Below are 21,754 nucleotides of genomic sequence, written 5' to 3' on the forward strand. Positions count from 1 at the left end.
AGATGCCAGCATTCATGGTCAATGCAGCGAGGGTGGGCAGTGGGTGGGCCTGGGTCAGCAGGAGTACAGGAATGGGCTGGTGAAGCTGGTGAAGCAATTTTTTCCCCCCTTCTCTGTATGCCATGTTCCATTTGCGGCTCCCCAGCACAAGAAAGATCCCATACTGGAGTGAGGCTGGTGAAGGCTGCTGAGCTGGTTACGAGTGGAGCTAGGCTTACTTGGGCTGAAGGAGAGGAGAAATCAGACTTTATCTGCCCTGAACTCTGTCATGGCAGGGCTCATTTCTTCTCCTTTTGCACTCCCCAGGCCAGCATGGGCATTGGGGTGATGCATCCTATGAAGACATCCTGCAGGCAGGGGCTGAATGACCAGACTGTGTGAGTGGCTGACCGACCTGTATCAGTGCTGACACACCCCCAGATGTCCCCATGTCCAGCCTTGCCCTTCACCCCAGCCAGCTGGCAGCACTGGCTCCCCACTGTGTGTGTACCATGCATGCTGCTGGCCATGTCCTGCTTGTGTCCTCTGGGGACAGGCACCCTTGGAGGGGATACACATCTTCCCTTCTGGAAGATGAATTGCTGCAGCACTGGATATAAGTCTCTCTGCATTTTACTACTCTAAGTTGGAACTTATGACTTTGTGGAAGGAAGGATGAACATGTGTCCATCCTGTGCAATAGAGCATCCAGGGGATCCATGGCTCTGGACATGAAAGGCAGAACAGGGAAACAACTTCATGAGAGAAAATGTCTTTGTGAAGGTTGGAAGACAAAAATCAAGTGGGAATGAGCAAAGGAATTGTGCAGTTATTTCAGGCCTGAGTTGAGATTATCAGTTCAAGCACCTTGCAGACCCAGGGGAGACCCTTGAAGGCTCCTTTGGACTCTAGCATGCACCCATAAGTCCCTCAACCCCATGCTGGTGGGTTGGTACTCCCCAGGTGGGCAGCCAACACAGCCACCACCTGTCTCCCTAGGAGAGCCTGGGTCAAGCTGTGGCTCCATGTGATATCTCTGTCCCACCTGGATCCCATCCTTTGGCATCAAGACCCCACGCCAGTGCCACCCTGTCACACTTGCGTGGGCACCATCATCACACAGCAGCCTGCTGCATCAGGCTGCTCAGGCTTTCCATCAGCCTGATGGAGATGATGGCACTGGGATGTGGTGGGAATCAGGCTCTTTCTGCTGCTTTTGTAGCATTTGCTTGCTCCCTGGCTATCCTGTGGGGCCAGAGGCCAGGGTGGTGGGCTTAACTCACCTGCACCCTGCAGTCCTGCCTCTAGGGACAGCAGTGGTTCAGGCTGGGGTAGCACTGGTGCCCATGGGTGCTCAGGCCACCCTGGGCAAGGACAGCCCATGTGCCTGGCCCCAGGCCCTGAGAAGGCTGTGCTGGTTGTCATCATGTAGCATCTGCCCAGAGTCCTTCAAGGAAAGAGCCATCCCTCTAGGATATATTGTCTAATACATATTTTTAGGGGAAGGGACTACAGAGGCAGAATTTTCTTCTCTCTTGCCAGATTCTCACTGCAGAAGCAAAGCTAGCTCCATCAGCTATTTTCAGTGTGAGTCTGGGCTGTAGATGGGGATGGTCAGTCTGCACATCTGCAGGTCCTGCAGCTCACAGGAGCAGTCTCCTGCTCCAGGTTCTCAGCCAGAGCTGCAGCCTCCTCAAGGTCTTTTCCAAGAGTCAAAGAGCACCCTGAAGGCCCTGGGCAGCCTTGTTGGGGTGACCCTGCTTGAGCCAGGGACTAGACAACCTCCACCCTCAGCAAGGAGGTGTGCCTTGCTTCCAGCAGTAAATAACCAGACTTGCCTATAGGGAAATACAGAAAGCCCCAATACATAAGGAACACAAAGAAAACCACCCCCAAACCCACCACAAGGCACAGAGATTCCTTGTAAGAGGATACTGATGGTAGGAGGAAGTTCCTACCATTTTCTGTTTTCCCTTAGCCCCATGGCAATTCTCCATGCCATTGTGATCTTGGGAGCACCTGGTTTTACTGCCCTGGTGAATGCTTTCCCTTTAAATTATGGGAACTACCCAGGAGGAAGCAGCTCTGCAAGGAGGAGTGGTACCTGATTGGTGCATATCACTGCACTCCAGGTGAAGGTCAGGTAAGTGATGAGTCAGCAGGAGCTGGGTTGACCAAGAGCAGGAAGGAGGGGCACCAGCTCAGAGCAGGGATCCCCCCTCCCAGCATGTGTGGGGGCTTGGCAGGAGCTGTGGGCGGGCACGCTGTGGGGAGAGGAAAGGTCATGGGGTTGAGGCATTTCTGGAAAGCACAGTCTCTTTTCTTTCAATGTCCGAGGAAAACTGTGGGCTGGTATTATTATCTCTTTGGAAATGAGATGAAGGGACCAAAGCAGCTTGACAAGAGAAAAAATTCCCACATGCTTCAGGTTTCCTTCCCATTGTGTACAAGAGATGTGACTGAGCTCTGCCTGTGACAAATGCCGGGAAGGTTTGGGTGCCCGCAGCAGGAAGTGTGTGTGGTGCTGGGTGAATCATTTACTGCAGAGTCAGGCGAACAAGCCATAGAACATATGTGTGGTTATTACTCCCAGGTGGCAGAGCAGTGTCCGGCATGCAGCCAGCTCCACCCTGAGCACCCATGGGGGCTGGTAGGGCTGCAGGCTGTGCACCCTGGCCTGCAGCATCCATGCTACGTCCACATCACCATACGGCTCAGCAAAGAAGTACGAGTGCAGGACAAGCTTAAAAACTTGAGGATTCCTCCTTGATCTCCACACATCTCCCAGTAAAGGCAGTTTCCCAGGTTTTGGTAAAAGAAGTAGCTAATTTCAGATGGCCTTGGGCCCCAGTGAATTTCTCCTTCCCACTGGAGCTGAGTCTGGTACAACTGAGTCTGGGCTTCTCCTAGCTCCATCCAATGAAATGCTGTCCTGGCTCTCATTTGTAGGTCCAACCTAGAGACAAGGCAGATTCACAAATTCCAGCAATTTCTACAGAGGGCAAACCTCAGAAACAGTCACACCACAGAGACTCTGCAGATGTTGGCCAGCAGCAGGATGAGGCCAGCTGTGTCCCAGGCTGTTAAAGGTTTTCAGCAGTAAAAAAGCAGGGCAGTTACACAGAGCAGCAATTCATGGAGTGAGTCCCGGAGACATGGCATGCTGCTGACACAAGGGATTCTGCAAAGGAAACTGGGACTCAGGAGCTTCCTTGTCCCCTGGCCAAAGATGGTAGCCTGGGCCTGTGCTGCTGTTGTTATGACCCACTGGTCAGGAATGATGTTTAGCATAAATCCTTATCAGGTTGAGCAAAGCCACCGGACAAGTGTCAGGAACTCTTGTCTTTCATTATACAGTCACTGTAATTCTGGCAACCAGCCCACTTAGACTCAAAAGGTGTTGCCCAACAAGTCTGTAAATTCTTGTAATACACTTCCACAAGGTGCTGGCTAACATGCCACAACGCACCACTACTCAAAGGTGCTAGAAAACAAGTCACAAGACACTCCCATAAACTCCCCACTTGCACAACAAAGTTCAGTCCAGAGTATGGGGTGGAATATGATAAGTGTGCTTTTCCCAGGAGAGAAATAACACAGAAGAGGGAGAGAGAACAAAGATTATCATCAGGAACCTTGGTCTTGCCGTGTGGGTGGTCCAGAGCTGGGACTGAGAGACAAAGAAAGTGAAAAAGAAAGGGAGAGAAAAGGGAGGGAAAAGAGAGTGGGGGGGCCCAATCCACTTTCTTTTCTAGTTAACCTGGTACAAGCATGTTATGTAAACTTGACTTTTTGTGCTGTTTTTTTCATGCATGCACAGCCTGCCATTTCAGCCCTCCTGCAGGAAGTGAGCTGGAGGAGGGAACTGACCATTAAACTCAGGGAGGAGAAGGAGATTGGCTAAGAACACACTGCCCAACCTGCATGGGTCTCTCTCCTCCAATCACATCTTTCCTGTTCTAAGTCAGAATGTTTGAGACAAAACATGCCCATGCCTGGTCCAGCGCAGCCATCAGGAATGGTGACTCTGCAGAAGCACCCACATGTTGTGAGCAGCAGCAGGCCATGGCTGGGGAATGAATCTGGCCTAGAAAACCACCAAGTTAATTAGCAAATGCAGCTGCTCTTCCAGATATCTGCCACTGGAACATCCCTGAAGAAAGGGCAGTGCTGGTCAGGAAGCTGCATGTATTTATTTTGGATACTCACAGCACCTGCAACGTTGCTTTAATTCATCCTTGTGTCCATGTCAGTTGTTTTGGAGGGCCAGAACAGCTTCACAGGCTCTCAGTCCTCGGGACTGCCTTTACCATGTGGCCACTCCACAGGCACAGTTACCTCACAGTGCATTATTGGGGCTGATAGTTACCTTCCTGTGCCCTGTGGCCAGAGGTGCTCCAGGCAAGGAAGGGGCTGATTTTCACCAATTTATTTTGGATTCAAATAATGGTCAAAGTGGAACTGACCATTTTTCTTGGAAAGCACAAATAAAAACACAGGAGAAACCCCTCAAGCATTGCCATGCACTTGCGAAGATGAACTTCAGGGTTATGCAGGGACATGGGCTTCCTGAATTCTGTTCCAGGAACACCAGAGAAGCTGTGAGCGGATTTGATTCCTGTTTCACTCACATTCCAGTTAGTGACGGTGTAACCTATCAGGTCCTCTGACTGAGGTGGTGACTGAGGCACAAACTACAACTCTGGCAAAGAAAGCTCTGCTTTCATTGCAGGCATGTCCTGGCGGCAAGTGGTAACTCCCTCCTGACAGAGCGTCCCACAAGAAACCTTACCAAGTCAGCCAAATTCTGTACAGCGCAGAAGCCCCCCAGGTGACCTCATACATGAAGATTCTCAGACCTGGAGTTCACTTGCCAATCTGGCACAGGGAGGAGAAGCATAGGGATGGAGAGCACAGCTGGACTCCCGGCCCTGCCACAGCAGGGAATCCCTTGCCAGAACTGGCTCCGAGGCCCACTGGCGAGGGGTTGTGCTCAGAGCTGCGGGAGAAGGGAAAAGACCCAGGGCACCTGTGCCAACCTGCCCAGGGGTTAACACTCCCTCCCAGTCTGTCCAGTGGATAACACTCCCTCCCAGTCTGCTCAGGAGATAAAACTCCATCCTGACCACGAACTGGTGATGAGCTACTCCCTGAGGTGAGCCCAGCCGAACGCAGCCCAATCCCGCTGAATCCAGCGCAGCCCAGCCGAACGCCGCCGAACGCAGACGTACGGAGCCGAACGGCTCCTCTCGAGTATGTCGGTGCCGTCGTGCAGCGCCCCCTGCGGGCCGGGCGGCTCCTACAGTCGTCGGCGCTGCCGAGGGACTGGGCGGGGAGCCCAGCCCGCGGAGCCCGGGGACAAGAGCTGGGTCCCTGTCCCGGCGGGATACGGGAGCTCCTGGCGGCAGCAGGAGGTCGGTGTGGCAGCAGCCGTAGTGACCAGCGCTCTGCATGTGCCAGGGAATGGCACCCAGCACCAGCAGAAGACCTCCAGAGGTCCCTTCCAAGCTAATTCCCTTATTATGTGAAGAAGCTATTTGGAGATACAGACCCTACCTGGTGGATTGTCAGAGTTGCAGAGAGATGAGCAAATCTGTCCCTATGTGCACCCAAATCTCTGCAAGCTGGACAGTTTTTCTTTCCACACAGGTTTCTCACTTGCTGGCACTGCTTTGAACCCTCCAGCAATACACTTCCTGTTTGTCCTTTGTTCTCCAACTGCCTCACCAAATGCTGTGTCCCACAGTATGTCCTCCATCGGCCCAGCAGTTGGAAAAGCAGGATGGACTGTGGAAGGAGGGAGTGAGGGGATGCCACAGCCCACCCCCAGCAGCCTGGAGACCATGGGCAGACTTTCTGCACTTTGCCAGAACTGCTCAGGGTGAGGTGGAGAGAAGACATTTGCTCTGTGCACCTAGTAGACTCCTGCAAGTTTGCCTCCAAATGGACGTAAACAAACCTCTTCTCCCACACAAAGATGTGGAATACAATGAGAAATCTGGAGGGTGGGTTTGTCATCAGTTACCTTCTAGCACATCAATCCTCTGTCCTCCTCTCCCTTTCTGATGGGGTGTTCCTCTCATCCGGTATCAGCCATGGGCAGGGCTGTGGTCACCCAGTTGGTTTCACTGAAATGTATTGCAAGTTTTCTTGCCAAGTCTGTGCTATCACTGCTGCTCAGTGTATCACAGAACAATGTAGGTGGGAAGGGACCTTCAGAGCAGCCTCCCACTCCAACCAGATTCCATTAGGACTGGTTGCTCAGGTCCTCCTCTAGCTGAGCTTCTAGTGTCTCCAGGGATGGTGATCCCACAGGCTCTCTGGGCCTTGTTCCAGTACCTGAGCTATCTCATGGTAGTTTTTCTCTCTCATGTACCCAGCTGGAATTCCCTATGTTCTATCATGTGCCCATCAACTCTTGTCCTATCACCATGCACCTCTAAGGACCCAGTGCTCTCCCCTTGGCATCTTCTCATTCAGTGGGTGTTGCTGAAGGCAGCAACTGGGATCCCCAAAGCCTTTGATACTCCAGAATGAACAAACCCAGTTCCCCCCTCACCTCATGCATCCCTTACTCCCAGCTCCAGCAATCCTGGTGGCCTGCACTTGATTTACTTCTGTGTGTCAGTGATGTTCTTTATGTATTTACCTGGAGTCCAAGACTGGGCACAACACCACAGAGGTCTCCCCAGGATGGAGCATAATTTGTGGAGCTCCACATTCACTTTGCCTTCTGTCTCTGCTTGCACTCTACAGTACTTTTGGATAATAAAATGCAAGTTGTTACTTTAGAAGCTAAAGAATTGCTATTCCAGAAACTTAAGAACTTCCCATTCCCTGTAGCTCAACATGAACACCACTTTTTTCTTTTTTTTAAATGAGGATGACATTTGGGATCTATAGACATTTCCTGAGAGGAAGGTGGGGGTCCAGATGCTTCCTGGGAGCACTGAAGTTGTGTAAGCACTCATCTGAGCTGAGCTGCCCAAACTGGACTGCTGTCAGAGCTTGGTGAGCACTGACTGCCTGGTGGTGCATCCCAGAGCTCTTCATTTTGGTGAGAAGGATGTCCTTTACAGAGCAGAGGGACATTCTTACTTCCTGCCCCAAGAAGGCAGAGCAATATCTGCTCTTGTTGCTTGTTTACATTTTCATTTGGTTAATCAGAAGCCTTTTCTTTTGTACCAAAACTTTTGTGGTTGGCACATGAGAACTTACTGGGACTGATACACAGGACTTCTTTAAACACAGGACTCCTTTAACATATGAAACGTAGAATTCCTTTAACATAAGTGCTTTAGTATAAAGTATAGATTAATAAAAGTTGGGTGTTGGCTGCTATGCTCAACCACAACTGCTTTTGCAAGACAAGAAGCCTGACCCTGGAAAGGGGCTATGACGATAAGTGAATAGGAGATGCTATACCTAACGCTCTTGAAAAACAAACCTGAGTGGAATAGGATGATAAGGGAATGGAATGTGAGCTAATGGGTTTGGCTAACCACTTGTCTGCAGAACAGGGACCTAACCCCTTATGGGCTAAGCAATAAGGAGGAAGACGCATGCTAACTGCCATTTTAATTACTGTCATAGGTTAGCAAACATAGTCCTGGAAGTGATGTCCTTGCCAAGGGGTGCTTACAGCTTCCTCTGATAGAACCTATCAGCTGGCCAGTTTGAATATGGACAATTCTTTAAGCCACTTAAAGTTGTGACCGCCTGTGTGATGCACACTTAAGAACAGAAACCCTGAGGCAGACTTTCTCTCTCTCGTTTCTGGTGCTGGGACAGGTGGCTGCGGGCCCCATGCAGGGGCCAGTGGGCCCGGCCCAGGCCCTGCTCGGGCCAGGCCGGGCCGGGCCACGGCCATCCTGGAGCCAATGAGCCCTGTACCACCTGTGGACCCCCACCCCCCACTGCCTTGCTGTGGGCAGCCAGAGCAGCTTGGCTCTCCCTCCTCTCCACTTTGATAAGCCACATTCCAGCTGCAAGGCCGAGGTGAGATTAACCCTTTTATTGCTGTGAAGAGCTGAAAACCTGAGGGAAGAGGAGATGCTTAAAGCTGAAATTCTGTTGTGAAGCTATGATATATCAGAGTATCCCGTTGTAATTTCATGAAGATATGGGGGGTGGAGTGTTCAACTCGTAAGCAAAAGCACCTGCGCTGAGATAGGCAGATGCTAACGCAGCTGTAATTTCATGAGAAGTTTGGACAGGGAGAGATGGAAGCGATGAGGACTTTTGCTCCAAATGGGAAAGGAGAAAACCTCAGTTCCTAGAGATGCTCCCAGAGATAGTCCTAAAGATGAAGATGAGGAAGACCCTTTGCTCCCAGGGAAGGAGAAGGGCCTCTGTTCTTAGAGATGAAATGCTCCCAGAGATGGGTGAAGAGAACTTTTGTTTCTGAACGGATCAACCTTAAAATTGTACCCCAAAAATCTTCAAGAGTGGACCCTCGAAAGCAGTTGTGGGAAAAGCTGCAAGTCGGGGGAAGGGACTCACATGTGAGCAGAGAGACCTCTTCCTAAATGGACTGAACAAAGTTATTTGGAAGTGGGCGGCTCTCTCGTTGTGATAATGTTTTCATAGCACGAGCAAGAAGAGACTTCTCTTTCTAAATGGACTGAACAAGGTTATTATGGAAGTGGTAAACAGACTGAACATCTCAAGGGTTGTCTTTTTACACTGTCAGTGGGAGAAGGGAGGAAGGTGGGGGAAGGAGAAAAGTTCTGAAGGTATGGTATAATTTTTTTTTCCTTCTTTTAGGTCTGTTAATAAACTTCTTTATATTCTTTCAAGGTTGGTGCCTGCTTTGCGTTTCTCCTAATTCTTGTCTCACAGAAGGTAAACAGTAATGAGTATTTTGGGCCAAACCACTACAATGACAAACAGAGGAACTGCCACAAAAGGGTAGAAAAATGTAATAGGAGAATAGGAATATAATCAATACACAATAGTAAAGTAAGTATAACTAATACACCAACAAAGTGTGTAATAATAGAATTAAGTGTATATTAGCAAAATAGATGTGTGATGAATGTATTAAGAATAGTGTGCTGTCTTTGTAACCCTATGATAAGGAAACCACAAGTCATGTAAGATCCCTTAGGACTGTAACTTCAGATAAATGACCAAAACAAGGGCAGATAATGAACTTGTAAATGTATAATTACAAACTCGTAAATGTATAAATAACCTCTGCAAGATGACCATGGCAGACACACACATGGAGGTGTTAACCCCTGCATGCTCCCAGCCTGGCCAATAAAGATGTGCTTTACTTTACAGTACCTTGCTGTGGAGTAAATTCCTTTGAATCAGGACACTGTTTTTCATTGTTTCAGAACAAACATCACTATTAGGGTTCAATGGGATAAAAAGTGTTGGTTTTTTTGATCACTGCTCAGCTAGGTCACTGATCATTGGAGCTTTTCAGTTGTGTCTTTTTTAGGAGTAAAACCTTGGCTGCAGAAAGGCTCAGGACAGCTCTCTGAGAGAGAGTTCCCTCTAAAAACCCCAGAGGAGACTGATGCTGCTGTTGCATTTCTGCAGCCCTCCAGGAATCACTGTGTGCACAGTGGAGGAATGAAAACAGTCTCTGGGAATCTTTGAATAAACAGTGACTAAACCAAGAATGGGAAAACCTGACATCATTGTAGAGAAATGTCTGAGTGAACAGGGACATGTATACATGCACTATCCAAGCTATAGTAGTGAACTGTTCTTGACTAGGGAAAAAAGAGAGGAGCAATGCTGATGTGGCAAGTAACAGGATGTTGGGGAGGGGGATGCTGACCATAGAAACAGAAAGACTTATGTTAGTTAGTCATGTGCATATTAATCTGTAACCAATCGCTTGCTATTAAAGGCCGCGTGAACAGCAGCTGTAATCCAATAGTATGGAGCTTGCTTATGCGTGCTTGGGGAATTAGGGTATAACTATGGGTCTAACAATAGAATAAATGGAGTTCCATCATATCTCTGTGAGAAGCGTGGTTCACCCCGGCAGATCTCTGGCTATTCATCATTGCAATTTGGGAGAAGAAGGGATGAGCTACCAGGGCCACCGTCAAGGGACTGTCATTAGGCATCAAACATTAGTGGTGACTTGAGATGCTTTGTATGCTGTGGCAAGACCTGTCACAAGTTAAAGGCCAGCTCCTCTGAAACTCTGGTCTCGCACTGGAACTCAAAGTGTTCCATAACCCAAAAGGCAGCAGGAGCAGCAGAAACAGCAGCAGCAGCAGCGGCAGCAGCAGCAGCAGCAGGAGTGAATCAGGGGGATGGGGAAGCAGAGATTAAATGATTTACTAAGAATTGGTTTGTTAGAAGCAATGCATACCGCTTGCCCAACACTTACTGTGCCTACCAAAGCAGGATGAGAAGATATGAGACTATTGATAAAGAGAAGGAATCTTGACCAAAGATCCTGTTTTTAACCTAAAGCTAATTCAAACCAGTCTTGAAGTTTGGACTTAGCCCAGGGGCATAAAAAGCATGCGCAGGGAAGAAAGGTGAAAAGTTCAGGATGAGGAAGACCCTTTATTTCATCTGAGGAAGACTCTTATTTCATCTTGGAGACCCCTGCCCACGACCACCAGACAACACTGCGAAAGCACAACGCGGAATTTGGGCTCATTGTAATACAAAGCAAGGCTAGGCGGGAGCTAGGCAATGAATATGTATAGGAGTATTGGGAAACTCAATGAATATGGAACTTGTAACCCGATAAATACCAAGCTGAATGCAGCTGTCGGCACGCATGACTTTGGAGGAGCTGTCCCCCATGCGTCCCAGCGCTGGAATAAACATACCTACTTTACTACTTATTCTAGTAGTGGAGTCTTTCCTGCTCATCAGAAGCAGCAGCAGGAGCAGGAGCAGGAGCAGGAGCAGCCAGTGCACGTGGCTGTGGGGATCTGCCACAGAGGGAGGCAACCCCAGCTGGCCGAGAACAGAGCTGGAGCAGGGAGCTGTGTGGGGCAGAAAGGGAAAAGAAGGAGGTGCTGTAGCAGCTGAGGATTGTGCAGAAAAGCCACACCATGAAAAGCCAGTATCCATAAAGGGCACAGAGGAGTCCTGCAACTTTATTTGAGTAAAGGAAGAGAATCCACTGGTGCATACCCCTCTGCAGTTTCTCTTTTGGTTTTGGAGCCTCCTTTTATCCTAAACTCCTGGCTGCATGTTGACCTCTTCCCTTCCCCATTGGCTGAGGAACTAGGAGGATAGAGCCTTCCTGAACTGCCTACCACATATTCCCTCTTGAACATGTATCGACATTTTTCCCCAAAGTTTGGAAGTTCAGACTGTCTGGGTTCTGCAATAGACTTGTGCGGACTGATTTCTCCTGTTACCCTGAAGTTCAGAAGTTCAAACTGTCTGGGCCAAATTGTCTGGGTTCTGCAACAAATTTGCAGCTTGATGTAGAGACATTAACTTCCATTTTTTCCTAAAGACCCTCACCCATTGAGTCATTTGTAAAGACATTAGCACTCATCTTTCCTATCAGGATCGATCCCCAGCCTCCCTTGTGGCAGATCTGAGCTCCTAGAGCTTCCTTCACACCTGCAATGCCACCTCTACACCTCCAGCAAATGTGGCCCCTCGGGGAAAAGGGGCTGTTCAGACGTGGGACACTCAGGGCGCTCTGTGCCATGTCCCATCCCACTCTGACTCATCCCCCTTCCCCACCTGCAGCTGGACCAGTCCCCAGTACCCCCAGGAACACGTCCAGAGTCCAGCAGTGTAAGTACTGTGGCCCTGTGCTGCTGAGCAGGAGCAGAGCCAGGGGCTCTGACACGGTGTTTCTGATTAGGACAGTCCTGACACATCCCTGCCTGAGGAGTGCTGGGCATCCCCTCCACTGGCATTCTTCCAGAAGCAGCTCTGGCTGGGCCAGGAGAGCCCTGGCATCCACATGGGACAGCTCTCCTCATGTACACTGCAGAGACTATTCCCTGACCACGTACCAGGGCACACAGCAGGGACTGGGTTGCATGCTGGCTCTGCTCTCAATCAGCTTGAGGCACAAATACACCTGCTCAGGGGTCATCCCTGTGATAAACAGCTATTATAGCATTGTCTTTCATGCGTAGTGAAATGTAAGAAATATTATGTATCAGAATATGTTAGAAAATATTATGTACAAATATGTTAAGTACAACTTTGCTATGCAGATATTAACTAGTTAACATTATAACTGGGGTCAAAATTACAAGATGCTTGAGTTATAAGTTACCAATATAACCTGAATCATAACTTTCTATACCTATATAATCTGAATTATAACTTTCTATACAATGTAATAGCTAGTATATGGTTAACTAATCGCTTAATGCTTAAATAAATGGAAACTCGCCAGGTGAATAATCTCAAAAATAGACAAGTATAGCTAGATAGAGAAGCAGCAGGATATACTAATGAGAAATTGGCAAAAGTGAAGCCACTTAGCCACAAAGTACAGAATTTAAACTGGTTGGATCCAGAAAGACCTAGGAACACCATAACTGCGCATGCTCCCAAGACAAAGTTGAGAAATTCAAGATATAAGGAAGACCGGAGCCTTCATTGAAGAAGACCCCCGAAGACCCCCATGATCACATTACGCATGCTCTAAAAAGGCAGATCAGGGGAAGAACTATGTTAATCCCTCCTAAGGAAATGTAAATTAGTTCTCAGAAAAACTATGCATATACATTGTGGTTTATTGATATGCATAATGTTAAAGCATATAACTGAGAAGTTTGTATAAGTGGGTGTGCCTCTGGTTATGAGCTATGCACCCAGTGCTGTTATGTTTGCTTCAAGTGACCTTTGTCCCCTATTGTCCCTAATTAAATTTATAAATCAAAAAAAAAGAAGGGTGGGCTTTGTTTCTCACACCCCCAAACCAGCACCAGCACTGTGCCCGCTGGAAGGATGTGGGTATGCAGGGCTGCCACCCCACCCCTGGGAAGCACTGTCCTGCCAACCAGCCCCCCATCACCACCAGCCCCCAGGAGAGCCAAGGCTCACCTGCAGCCACCTCCAGTTCAGTCCCTGCCAAGGAAGCTGTGCCAGAGAACCCACCAGCACTGGATGTGACTGTTTGCTAGTGTCCCTTTGCCCCAAATCCACTGTACCATGTGCTGAACCTGCAATCTGGGCCATAGAGATGGGCCACCTGCTCTTTGCTCAGAGAGCTGGTGCCACCTCTTCTGTCTCACCCTGCCTTTGCAACACAAGCAGGACTACAAAGGTGGCTAGTTCAGGTGCAAAGAACAAGGGGCATTCAAGAAACTAATTGGCATTGATGTCAGAGGTGGAAAACCTACTTTAAAAAACAGCCCCAGCTTCCTATTGTGTCCCAGATGGGTGCTGGGATGGCCAGTGATTCAATGGAATCCACTCCACAGTAAGGTACTGTAATGTAAAGCCCTGGCCCAGCCAGGGGTATTATGCAGGGGTTAGCACCTCGGAGGGAGCATGCAGGGGTTAGCACCTCCATATGCATGTCTGCCATTCTCATTTTACAGAGATTATTTATATGTTTACAAGTTCGGCATCTGCCCTTTTTTCTTCATTTATCTAAAAGTTACAGTCTTAATGGTTGGGGTCTTACATAACTTGTGGTTTCTTTATCTTAGGGTTACAAACACGGCACAATACTCTTATCTAATACATTCATCACACACTTATTTTGCTAATACACACTTAATTTTACTATTACACACTTTATTACTATATTATTCCTCTCTATATATTCCTCTCTAATGTGTATTGATTATGTTCCAATTCTCTATTACATGTAAAAATCACATTTTTCTACCCTTTGTGACAGCTCTCCCATTTGTTATTAAAACAGCAGTTACCATGCTTCTTCTTCCTTGTTGCTTAGCCTGCAGGGGCTAAGCCCTTGTTCTTCAGAAAAGCAGTTATTCAGACACGTTAGCTTGTATTCCTTTCCCTTATAATCTTAGTCCATTCAGGTTTGTTTTTTTTCTAGAGCAGTTAGCATTAGGCATAGCATCTATTCTCTTATCATCATAACCCCTTCCAGGGCTAGGCTTCTTGTCTTGCAAAAGCAGCTTGCTCTGCAGAAGCAGTTGCGGTTAAGCATAGCAACTAACACTTAACTTTTATTAATCTATACTTTATACTGTCAGGAAAATTAATCCGCAAACACCAGAGGTTTATGTCCAAAAAGGAGACAGAGGAGTTCTGTTACTTTATTCAAATAAAGGGAGAGGCCATGGGGCATTTCCCCTGGGGTTTCTCAAATTTTTGGAAAGCACAGCCTCCTTTTTATCCTAATTTCCTGACCGCATTTCCCTCTCTTTTTCCCCATTGGCTGAGATACTTGAGAGGTACAGACTTCCTGAAACACCTAATACCTAAGACTCCCTTCTAATGTATAACCCTCCCCCTTTTATTTTAATTCTTATGGAATTTATGGTCCTTCACATTGTTTCTTTCATCTCTCAATATCCAATTCCATTTATCAGCAGACCTATAGTTTATTTGTAAAGACAAATCTCTTTCTTTCCATTCATCAATCAATGGAATCCTTCCCATTGTTTCTTTTATCTCTCAGAACTAGTTTTATCTACCAGCAGGCCCACAGCTTGCTTGTAAAGACAAGTCCCTCATTCCTTTCAATACTAAGGTGTTGGTATATTAAGGTGCTTATGTTAAAGGAGTCCTGTGTTTCACATATTACAGGAGTCCTGTGTTTCAGCAGAGGCTCAGGTCTCCTTCTGCACTGCTGGTGGGGGTTTTTCTCCTCTGCAGACAATGCCCAGAGCCCCAGGGTAATGTTCGATGGGGAGGGAGGCAACGGCAGGTGGTCTGGGGACATCATCCGAAGCCCTGTGGTCTGAAAGGGCTTTGGGAGTACAGACAAGTCCAGGATTCAGCAGAACATTCCTTTGCCATCTTGCACTCCAGATACCAGGAGGCCCCTTGTGAGAGACTGAACTTCGAAGGCATGATGACTCAAGACATTCTCCCATGTGAGAGATGCCAGGGTGCTTTGTTGAAATGGAGGAGGAGAGCTTTTGGGTGTGTAATGGCCAGCCTCTGATCTGATATGACTGTTCCAGTTTGGCCAAATTTAGAAATACATCCTCTGAGAGAAGGCAGGCTACAACCAGCCCTCCCCCACCAGGTTCAGGTGAATCAGGGGGATGGGAAGCAAAGGTTAGGAACAATGCATCTAGTTTGGTCAGCATACCAGAGCAGGAAGAAAAGATAAGAGACCACTGATAAGACCAGGGGGAGTCTCAGACAGACATCCTGCGCTCAACCCAAAACTAGCTCAAACCAGTCTCAAAGCTTAAACCCAGGCCAGGGGTATAAAAGAGCATGTGCAGGGAAGAAAGGTGAAAAGTTCAGGATGAGGAAGACTCCTGACTTCATCAAAAATACCCTTGGAAGACCCCTACCAAAACCACCAAACAACACTGTGCAAGCGCAACGCAGATGTAAATGACTTTTGGGTTCATTATAATACAAAGTGAGGCTGGGTGGGGCTAGGTGATGAATATGTATAAACATATTATGAATATGGAACTTGTAACCCAATAAATACTGAGCTGAATGCAGCTGTCGGCATGGATGATTTTGGAGGAGCTATCCCCTGTGCGTCCCAGCTGGAATAAACATACCTACTTTACTACTTATTTAGTAGTGGAATCCTTTCTGCTCATCACAGGAAAAAATAAATTTTCCTCGAAGGAAAGTGAAAGAGATAAAAACTATTTATTTAACAAACACACAGGAAAAGGATAATAATGCTAAATGATAAAACCTCTCACTCTGCTGAGAGAGACCTGGGAAAATTTCAGAGTCCTTCCGTAGATCTCTCTCTCCCCCTCCTTGGAGCTGGGACAGGGTGGTGGGCCCACCTCCAGGCCCAAGGCCTCGGTGGAAATTCCTCCCGATGTATTCTGATGTTGAAACAGACCAGCAGAGGAAAAAAAAAGGAAAAAACAAAGTCCCAGGAAAACAAAAGTTCAGCTCTCCGTCTCTCTCTGGAGAAAGCAAAAGGAGCTGAAAAACTGGCCAAGAGCAAGTTGGGTGCTTTCCCCACTCTCGCTCTCCTGCCACAGCTGAAAAAAGTCTCTGTGTGACCTTGAACAAGCTGTAAACGGCTTTGAAAAAGTTTTGCTCAGTTTTTCCTCCCCCCTCTCAGGCTCAGTTTAAAAGCATAGAAAGGTATATATATAAATTTCTGGGCATAGTGCAGCAATAGGGAATACAACATCAAGTCACCCCAAGACAATGACCAAGTCTGTCTTGAGGCCTGTGGATGATGAGATCTTTCTATTCTTGTCATATTACTGTACGTAACAACCATTTCCCTGTGCAACCACATTTTTCCACAATAAACCCTACATGTGTATATTTACAAACACCAATCATTCAGTGTCATTTCACTCTAATTTGCCACAAGGAATCAATTAACAAGAACCTAGGTTACTGTTGGCTTTGGGGGTGAGTTGTAACAGCCCTGGTCCAAAGACAGCTCGTGCTGCAGAAATAAATCTATCAGGGAGAAGAGTAATTTCCTCAGTCATTTTCCTCCCAGTGCCTTACTAGTGGGGCCATGGGATAAAAATACAAGTCAGTGGGAAATAAAAAGATGGAGAAAAGAAAGAAGAGGGAAAGGAGATTTCTGTTAAAATCATTGGAAGCTTTTAGGGGTGAGAATGATCGAAGGAGAAACATTTACAGTTGCTACTGGGTTTTTTTATTATCCTTATTACTATTATTTCTCCACTTTTCTTTTTTCTTTCACTAATTGCAGCCTGTGCTTTCCAAGATGAGGACAGGCTAAGGTGTGCTACCTGCTTCCATCATTTTGGTTCACAGCCTGAAGAGACAGGCAAATACAATTGTATTTGTAGCCTGAGACAGAAGCAAAAGAAACAGCACATTTGGTCCACTTGGAAAGGGAGAAAGAGCTTTCCATCACCACCTGAATTTCCAGTGGTAACAGGGACTCACTGCCAATCTGGCAGCACAAATGGCTTCTGGAAAGACAGCTTGGTTTATTTTCAGAGATACCTTGAGGCTGCACTGCTGGCACACATTTATTGTGTTCTGGAAGTGTAGCATAGGCATGTCCTGAACACCAGAGGGCTGGACGTGGCCAGTTGTTGTATTATGACTGTGGCAGAGAGGTCAGGGGTGGGGAGTGTGTAAATTTTCCACCTCTAGGCAGTTGTGGTGGTTATTTTCACTTTGATGAGTGAAATTCTTTTGGTTGATGCAAGTGAAGTTTGTGAAGATTGTGTAATGAATATTTATATTAATGCTAATTATCTTAGCTAAGAGCTGAGAACAGTTCCATTTCATTCTAACAGAAGTGTTTCTTTGGAATCTGAGATGTCTCTGAAGCTTTGCTTTTTTGCTAGACTGGGGAAGACAGTCCTGGACAAGACTTTTGGACAGAGTTGTTTGTCTACCTCGATAAAGCCTTTGTCAAGATGTTCTTCACCTCTGTGTTTCTGAATGTGTAGATGAAGGGGTTTAGTAGTGATGTTACAGCTCTGTTTAAGATGGTGACTGTTTTGGTCGCTTCTGTCAGGAAAATTAATCCACAAACACCAAAGGTTTATGTCCAAAAAGGAGACAGAGGAGTTCTGTTACTTTATTCAAATAAAGGGAGAGGTCATGGGCATTTCCCATGGGGTCTCTCAAGTTGCTAAGAGAACGCAGCCTCCTTTTTATCCTAATTTCCTGTCCGCGTTTCCTTCTCTCTTTCCCTATTGGCTGAGGTACTTGAGAGGTACAGACTTCCTGAATCACGTAATACAAACCCCCTTTCTAAGGTGTACCCCACCCCTATTCTTTTCCTTTTGTCTCTGTTCTTTTTCTCTAAATCCAGGGATTAGCACAGTTTGAGTGAGTAACAGTCTGTGTCAATTAGTGGAATTCCTATGGAATTTATGGTTCCTCCCATTGCTTCTTTCACCTCTCAGTATCTGGCTTTATCTACCATCAGGCCCACAGTTTGTTTGTAAAGACAGCTCTTTGTCATTCCTTTCAGTTCCAATGGAGCTTTGATGGATGGCTTGACATGGAGGAAGATGGTGGAGCAGTACCAAATAATTACTATAATGAGATGGGAAGAACAAGTGGAGAAGGATCTTTGCCAGCCTTGAGCAGATGGGATCCTCAGTACAGTGGAGATGATAGAAATATAGGAGATCAGGGTAATGACACAGGAACCGAGGATTACAATGGCAAACAGGACAAAACACACCAGCTCAACAAGTGTGATATCTGTGCAGGAAAGAGTAATCCAGGAAGAGATATCACAGAAGAAATAGTTGATGATATTAGAGCCACAGAAAGACAACCTGGAAGTCAAAGGCGCTGGCACTGAAATGACCAGGAAACCACCCACCCAAAGAGCCCACTGCCAGCCCCCTGGACAGAGTGCTGGTCATGATGGTGCTGTAGCTCAGGGGGTAACACACAGCCGAGTAGCAATCATATGCCATGGCTGCAAGGAAGAAATATTCTGTACAACCAAACGAGAAGACAAAGTACATCTGAAGGAGGCAACCTGTTGAAGGAAATGGACTGGCTTTGTGACACAAGATTGGCCAGTGTCTTTGGAATGCAGGCAGTTGTGAACCAGATCTCCAGGAAGGCAAAATTGCAGGGAAAATAATACATAGGGTGGTGGCGTGGATGGTGAGTACTCACAAACACAATAATGCAGAGATTGCCCATGATTGTCAGGACATACACAGAGAGGAAGAAGACAAACAGGAACACTTAGGTGTTGAGAGCTAAGGAATCCAAACAGGATAAACTCCTTCACTTGGGTGTGACTTCTGTTGCACATTCAGCCTGAAACAGCAAACCCCATAGACTCCAGGGGCTGGGGATGCAGAAAACAGAGGCAACCATGGAGAAACCTGATTCACGCTCCCTTGGTGTCAAGGGGAACAAGGCGTCCAGCATAAATGTCACAGAGTTGATACCTGCTCGAGCCTATCATGGCTTTGGCACTTTGATATGAGATGGGACAATGATGTCTTCTTCATCAGAGCTGGTCATTGTCAAGGGAGAGAAACGGCCACTTCTAGGCTGCAGCTGGTTCCCCACCAAACCCTTTCCTGCTGCTGGCTAATGAATCACATCTCAGCCTGGATCTCTGCTCACCAGCTATGAGGAGACATCACAGACTGTCTCAGATGGAGGAACTTGTGATGGAGCTAAATAAGCTCTTGACGCCTGTAATGAGCTGGGCAGAACCCAAGCAAGTTCAACATTTGCTCTCTAACAGACCAGGGTAAAGAAGAGAGAAACAAACCTCGGTATTTAACAATGACTATTCTCCCCTAGCCTTTCCTTAAGATAGCCTAAAGTCAAAAGGGATTTCATTTAAGGTTTTGAAGGTATGTGTAGTGGTTTTGGTTCAAAATATTCATCACTTATTTTCCTTCTGTGAGATAAGAATTAGGAGAAAAGCAAAGCAGGCACAAACCTTAAACAGTTGCAGTACAATGAAAGAGTTTTATTACTAATAGAATTAAAAGTAAAGAGACAATAACAAAACAAAATTAAAGCAAATCCCCCCCCCCCTCCAGCACTTCTCTCCTTTTACCTAGCTCACACAAGGGATAACAGAACATGGGATGTTAGTCAGTGTTCCAGTTCTTGAAAAGTCTCTCTCTTATGCTTAAGGGAAAAAAGGGTTTTTCCTTCAGTTGCACGTGGTTCCCAAACTGCCACCAACAGCAGATCCGCCCGGAAACAAACAATCTGCTGTGTGTAGAACATCTCTCCCATGAAAAATCTCACAGTTCCTTCACACTACAAAACATGGGCCATCACATGGGGTTATTCATCTTTTTAAGGATAAGTTATTTTGGCCTGCACACAAAAGCTTTTTCTTCGCCACAAGTCTCTAGCAGCCTCTTACTACTATATAGCCTGGCATAGGCATTCTTCACAATCTTCACAGGCACACGAAGATACTCCATCTCCCCATGTTCTTCAAATGGATTAAAGAGACAAACAGTTTGTGGTATTACAGTTTCTTACCACGGCATGCAAGAAGGTTTCTTTTAAGCTGCGCGCCAGAATCGCGGCACCGCCCTCTTCTCTCCCGTCGCCATTTCCAGCTCCGTCCCACGGGACTCACTTCTCTTTCTCTCTGACTCTGACGCCGCCATGCTGAAGAGTGTTCTTGTTCAGGCTTTACGGTGGGGAAAGCCTCGCTCCCTTTGTGCTCCTGGCTGCGTGGTGTCTTCTTCAGTTCAGCACGAAGTGTGCTGGCTGCAGACAGGAGGCTCTGCCGGCTCCCGTTGACTCCGCCGGCTCCGCATGGAGAGGAGAGGGACCCGCCGGTCCCCAGAAGCTGCGCTGGATGGGTTTAGCTGTGAGCAGTCCATGGCTGGTTTGAGCTGCCTGTGGCTCTGAGGCAGTCCCCCCCCAGCCACCCAGGGTCCGTGCCGCAGCGTTGGGAAAGGGGGAAAGGGGCAGTGGCCCCGGCCCGGCCCGGCGGGGCCGGGAGGCTTGGAGCCTCCCCCACCTCCCAGCAAGCGAGCTCCGACAAAAAGGGAAGTCCCGCCTTTCTGTGCGGTTTAAATATGTAAATTGTGAGAAGCGTAATTGGTCTTAAAGACTGTCCATCAACTCAGGGTCAACCCAATACAGTATGCCCCAAGGGAGAAGACAGAAAAAAACCCCAGAAATCAGAAAAAAAATTAATATATTTGATCCATTCAATTTTAAGTGCAGATTGTAAAAGCTTTGCCAAAAAAAGACAGTTCTTTTAATGGCTTCAATATTTCCCACATCATCCATCAGTTTGTATGCCCATTCTTCATGCCTGAACACACCAATCCCTCCATTCCTCTCCCCACCTTTTAAACTGTAGTCTATTGGCCTATTTTAAATCTATTGACTGGAAGGTCTGGGACTGTGCTGTTCACTTCATCCAGGCCAAGTGCACAAGTGGATGAGACAGTGTTATTTAATTTCTTTGCCTAAACCCCTGGAGTCACTGTCTGCTGAGAATTACACTCTTCTCCTGTTATGGTGTCCTGAAATCAGGGGTTGTATTTGTGCTGCTCATGGGGATCAGGAAATTTTCCACCTCACTCCTGCAGTGCTTTTTTTCATCTGAATAGCATCTGTGTTTGTCCAAGGGGTCTCCAGAATGGTGAAAAGGGTTGTGTTCACTTTCAGGAGTTCCCATCTCTGCCAGGGATTTGGAACAGAAGTCATTACAAATCTCTTAGAGTTGACAAAGTTGTAGAGAACAACATTGCAAAATTGCAACAAGATTACAGAGTTTAATGGAAGGCCTTTTAGAAGAGAAGGTAGATTTGCTCTAAAACTGAACTAAAGGAGAAAGAGTTTCCCACACGCATATTCTTTCTGTCTTGCTCCCTAGTCTCAGGGAGGGTGTCTCCAAGCAACCTGCCCAACAGCCAGACCCCACAGTGCCAGCATTCACCTTGTCTGTGAGGCTTCCAGATCCCCTGTGATGACATCTGAGGTGAGGAATGCCAGGCTTTCCATCACGCCCACACTTCCTGGGCTCTTCCTAGGCTAGCAGTCACGTTCTGGTTTTCAGTCTCCCTTCTGGTACCTCTCAGGTAGAGGCACCTCTCACAGAGGTCCTTGACTCTCATCTCTGAGACAGACTGGCTTTGCTGTTCTGAGCCTTCTTGTCTGTGTGTGTTATAATTCTGTAGTGGTTTGGTCCAAAATACTCATTATTGTTTACCTTCTGTGAGATAAGAATTAGGAGAAAAGCAAAGCAGGT

At 47.1% G+C, this 21,754-nt stretch overlaps 1 protein-coding gene across 1 annotated transcript; it reads right to left on the reverse strand.

Annotated features, from left to right (window-relative positions):
- Positions 1 to 17,938: 17,938 nt before the first annotated feature.
- On the reverse strand, positions 17,939 to 18,702 carry LOC309579878 (olfactory receptor 6F1-like; the record flags this gene model as incomplete). The annotated part of the gene is given in 3 exon segments (XM_082293431.1): positions 17,939 to 18,373; positions 18,375 to 18,536; positions 18,538 to 18,702. Coding segments are annotated over 3 exon segments (762 nt in total).
- Positions 18,703 to 21,754: the final 3,052 nt, after the last annotated feature.

This window comes from Coloeus monedula, assembly GCF_965178545.1.
Source record: "Coloeus monedula genome assembly, chromosome: 18".
In the NCBI taxonomy this organism is placed as follows: domain Eukaryota; kingdom Metazoa; phylum Chordata; class Aves; order Passeriformes; family Corvidae; genus Coloeus; species Coloeus monedula.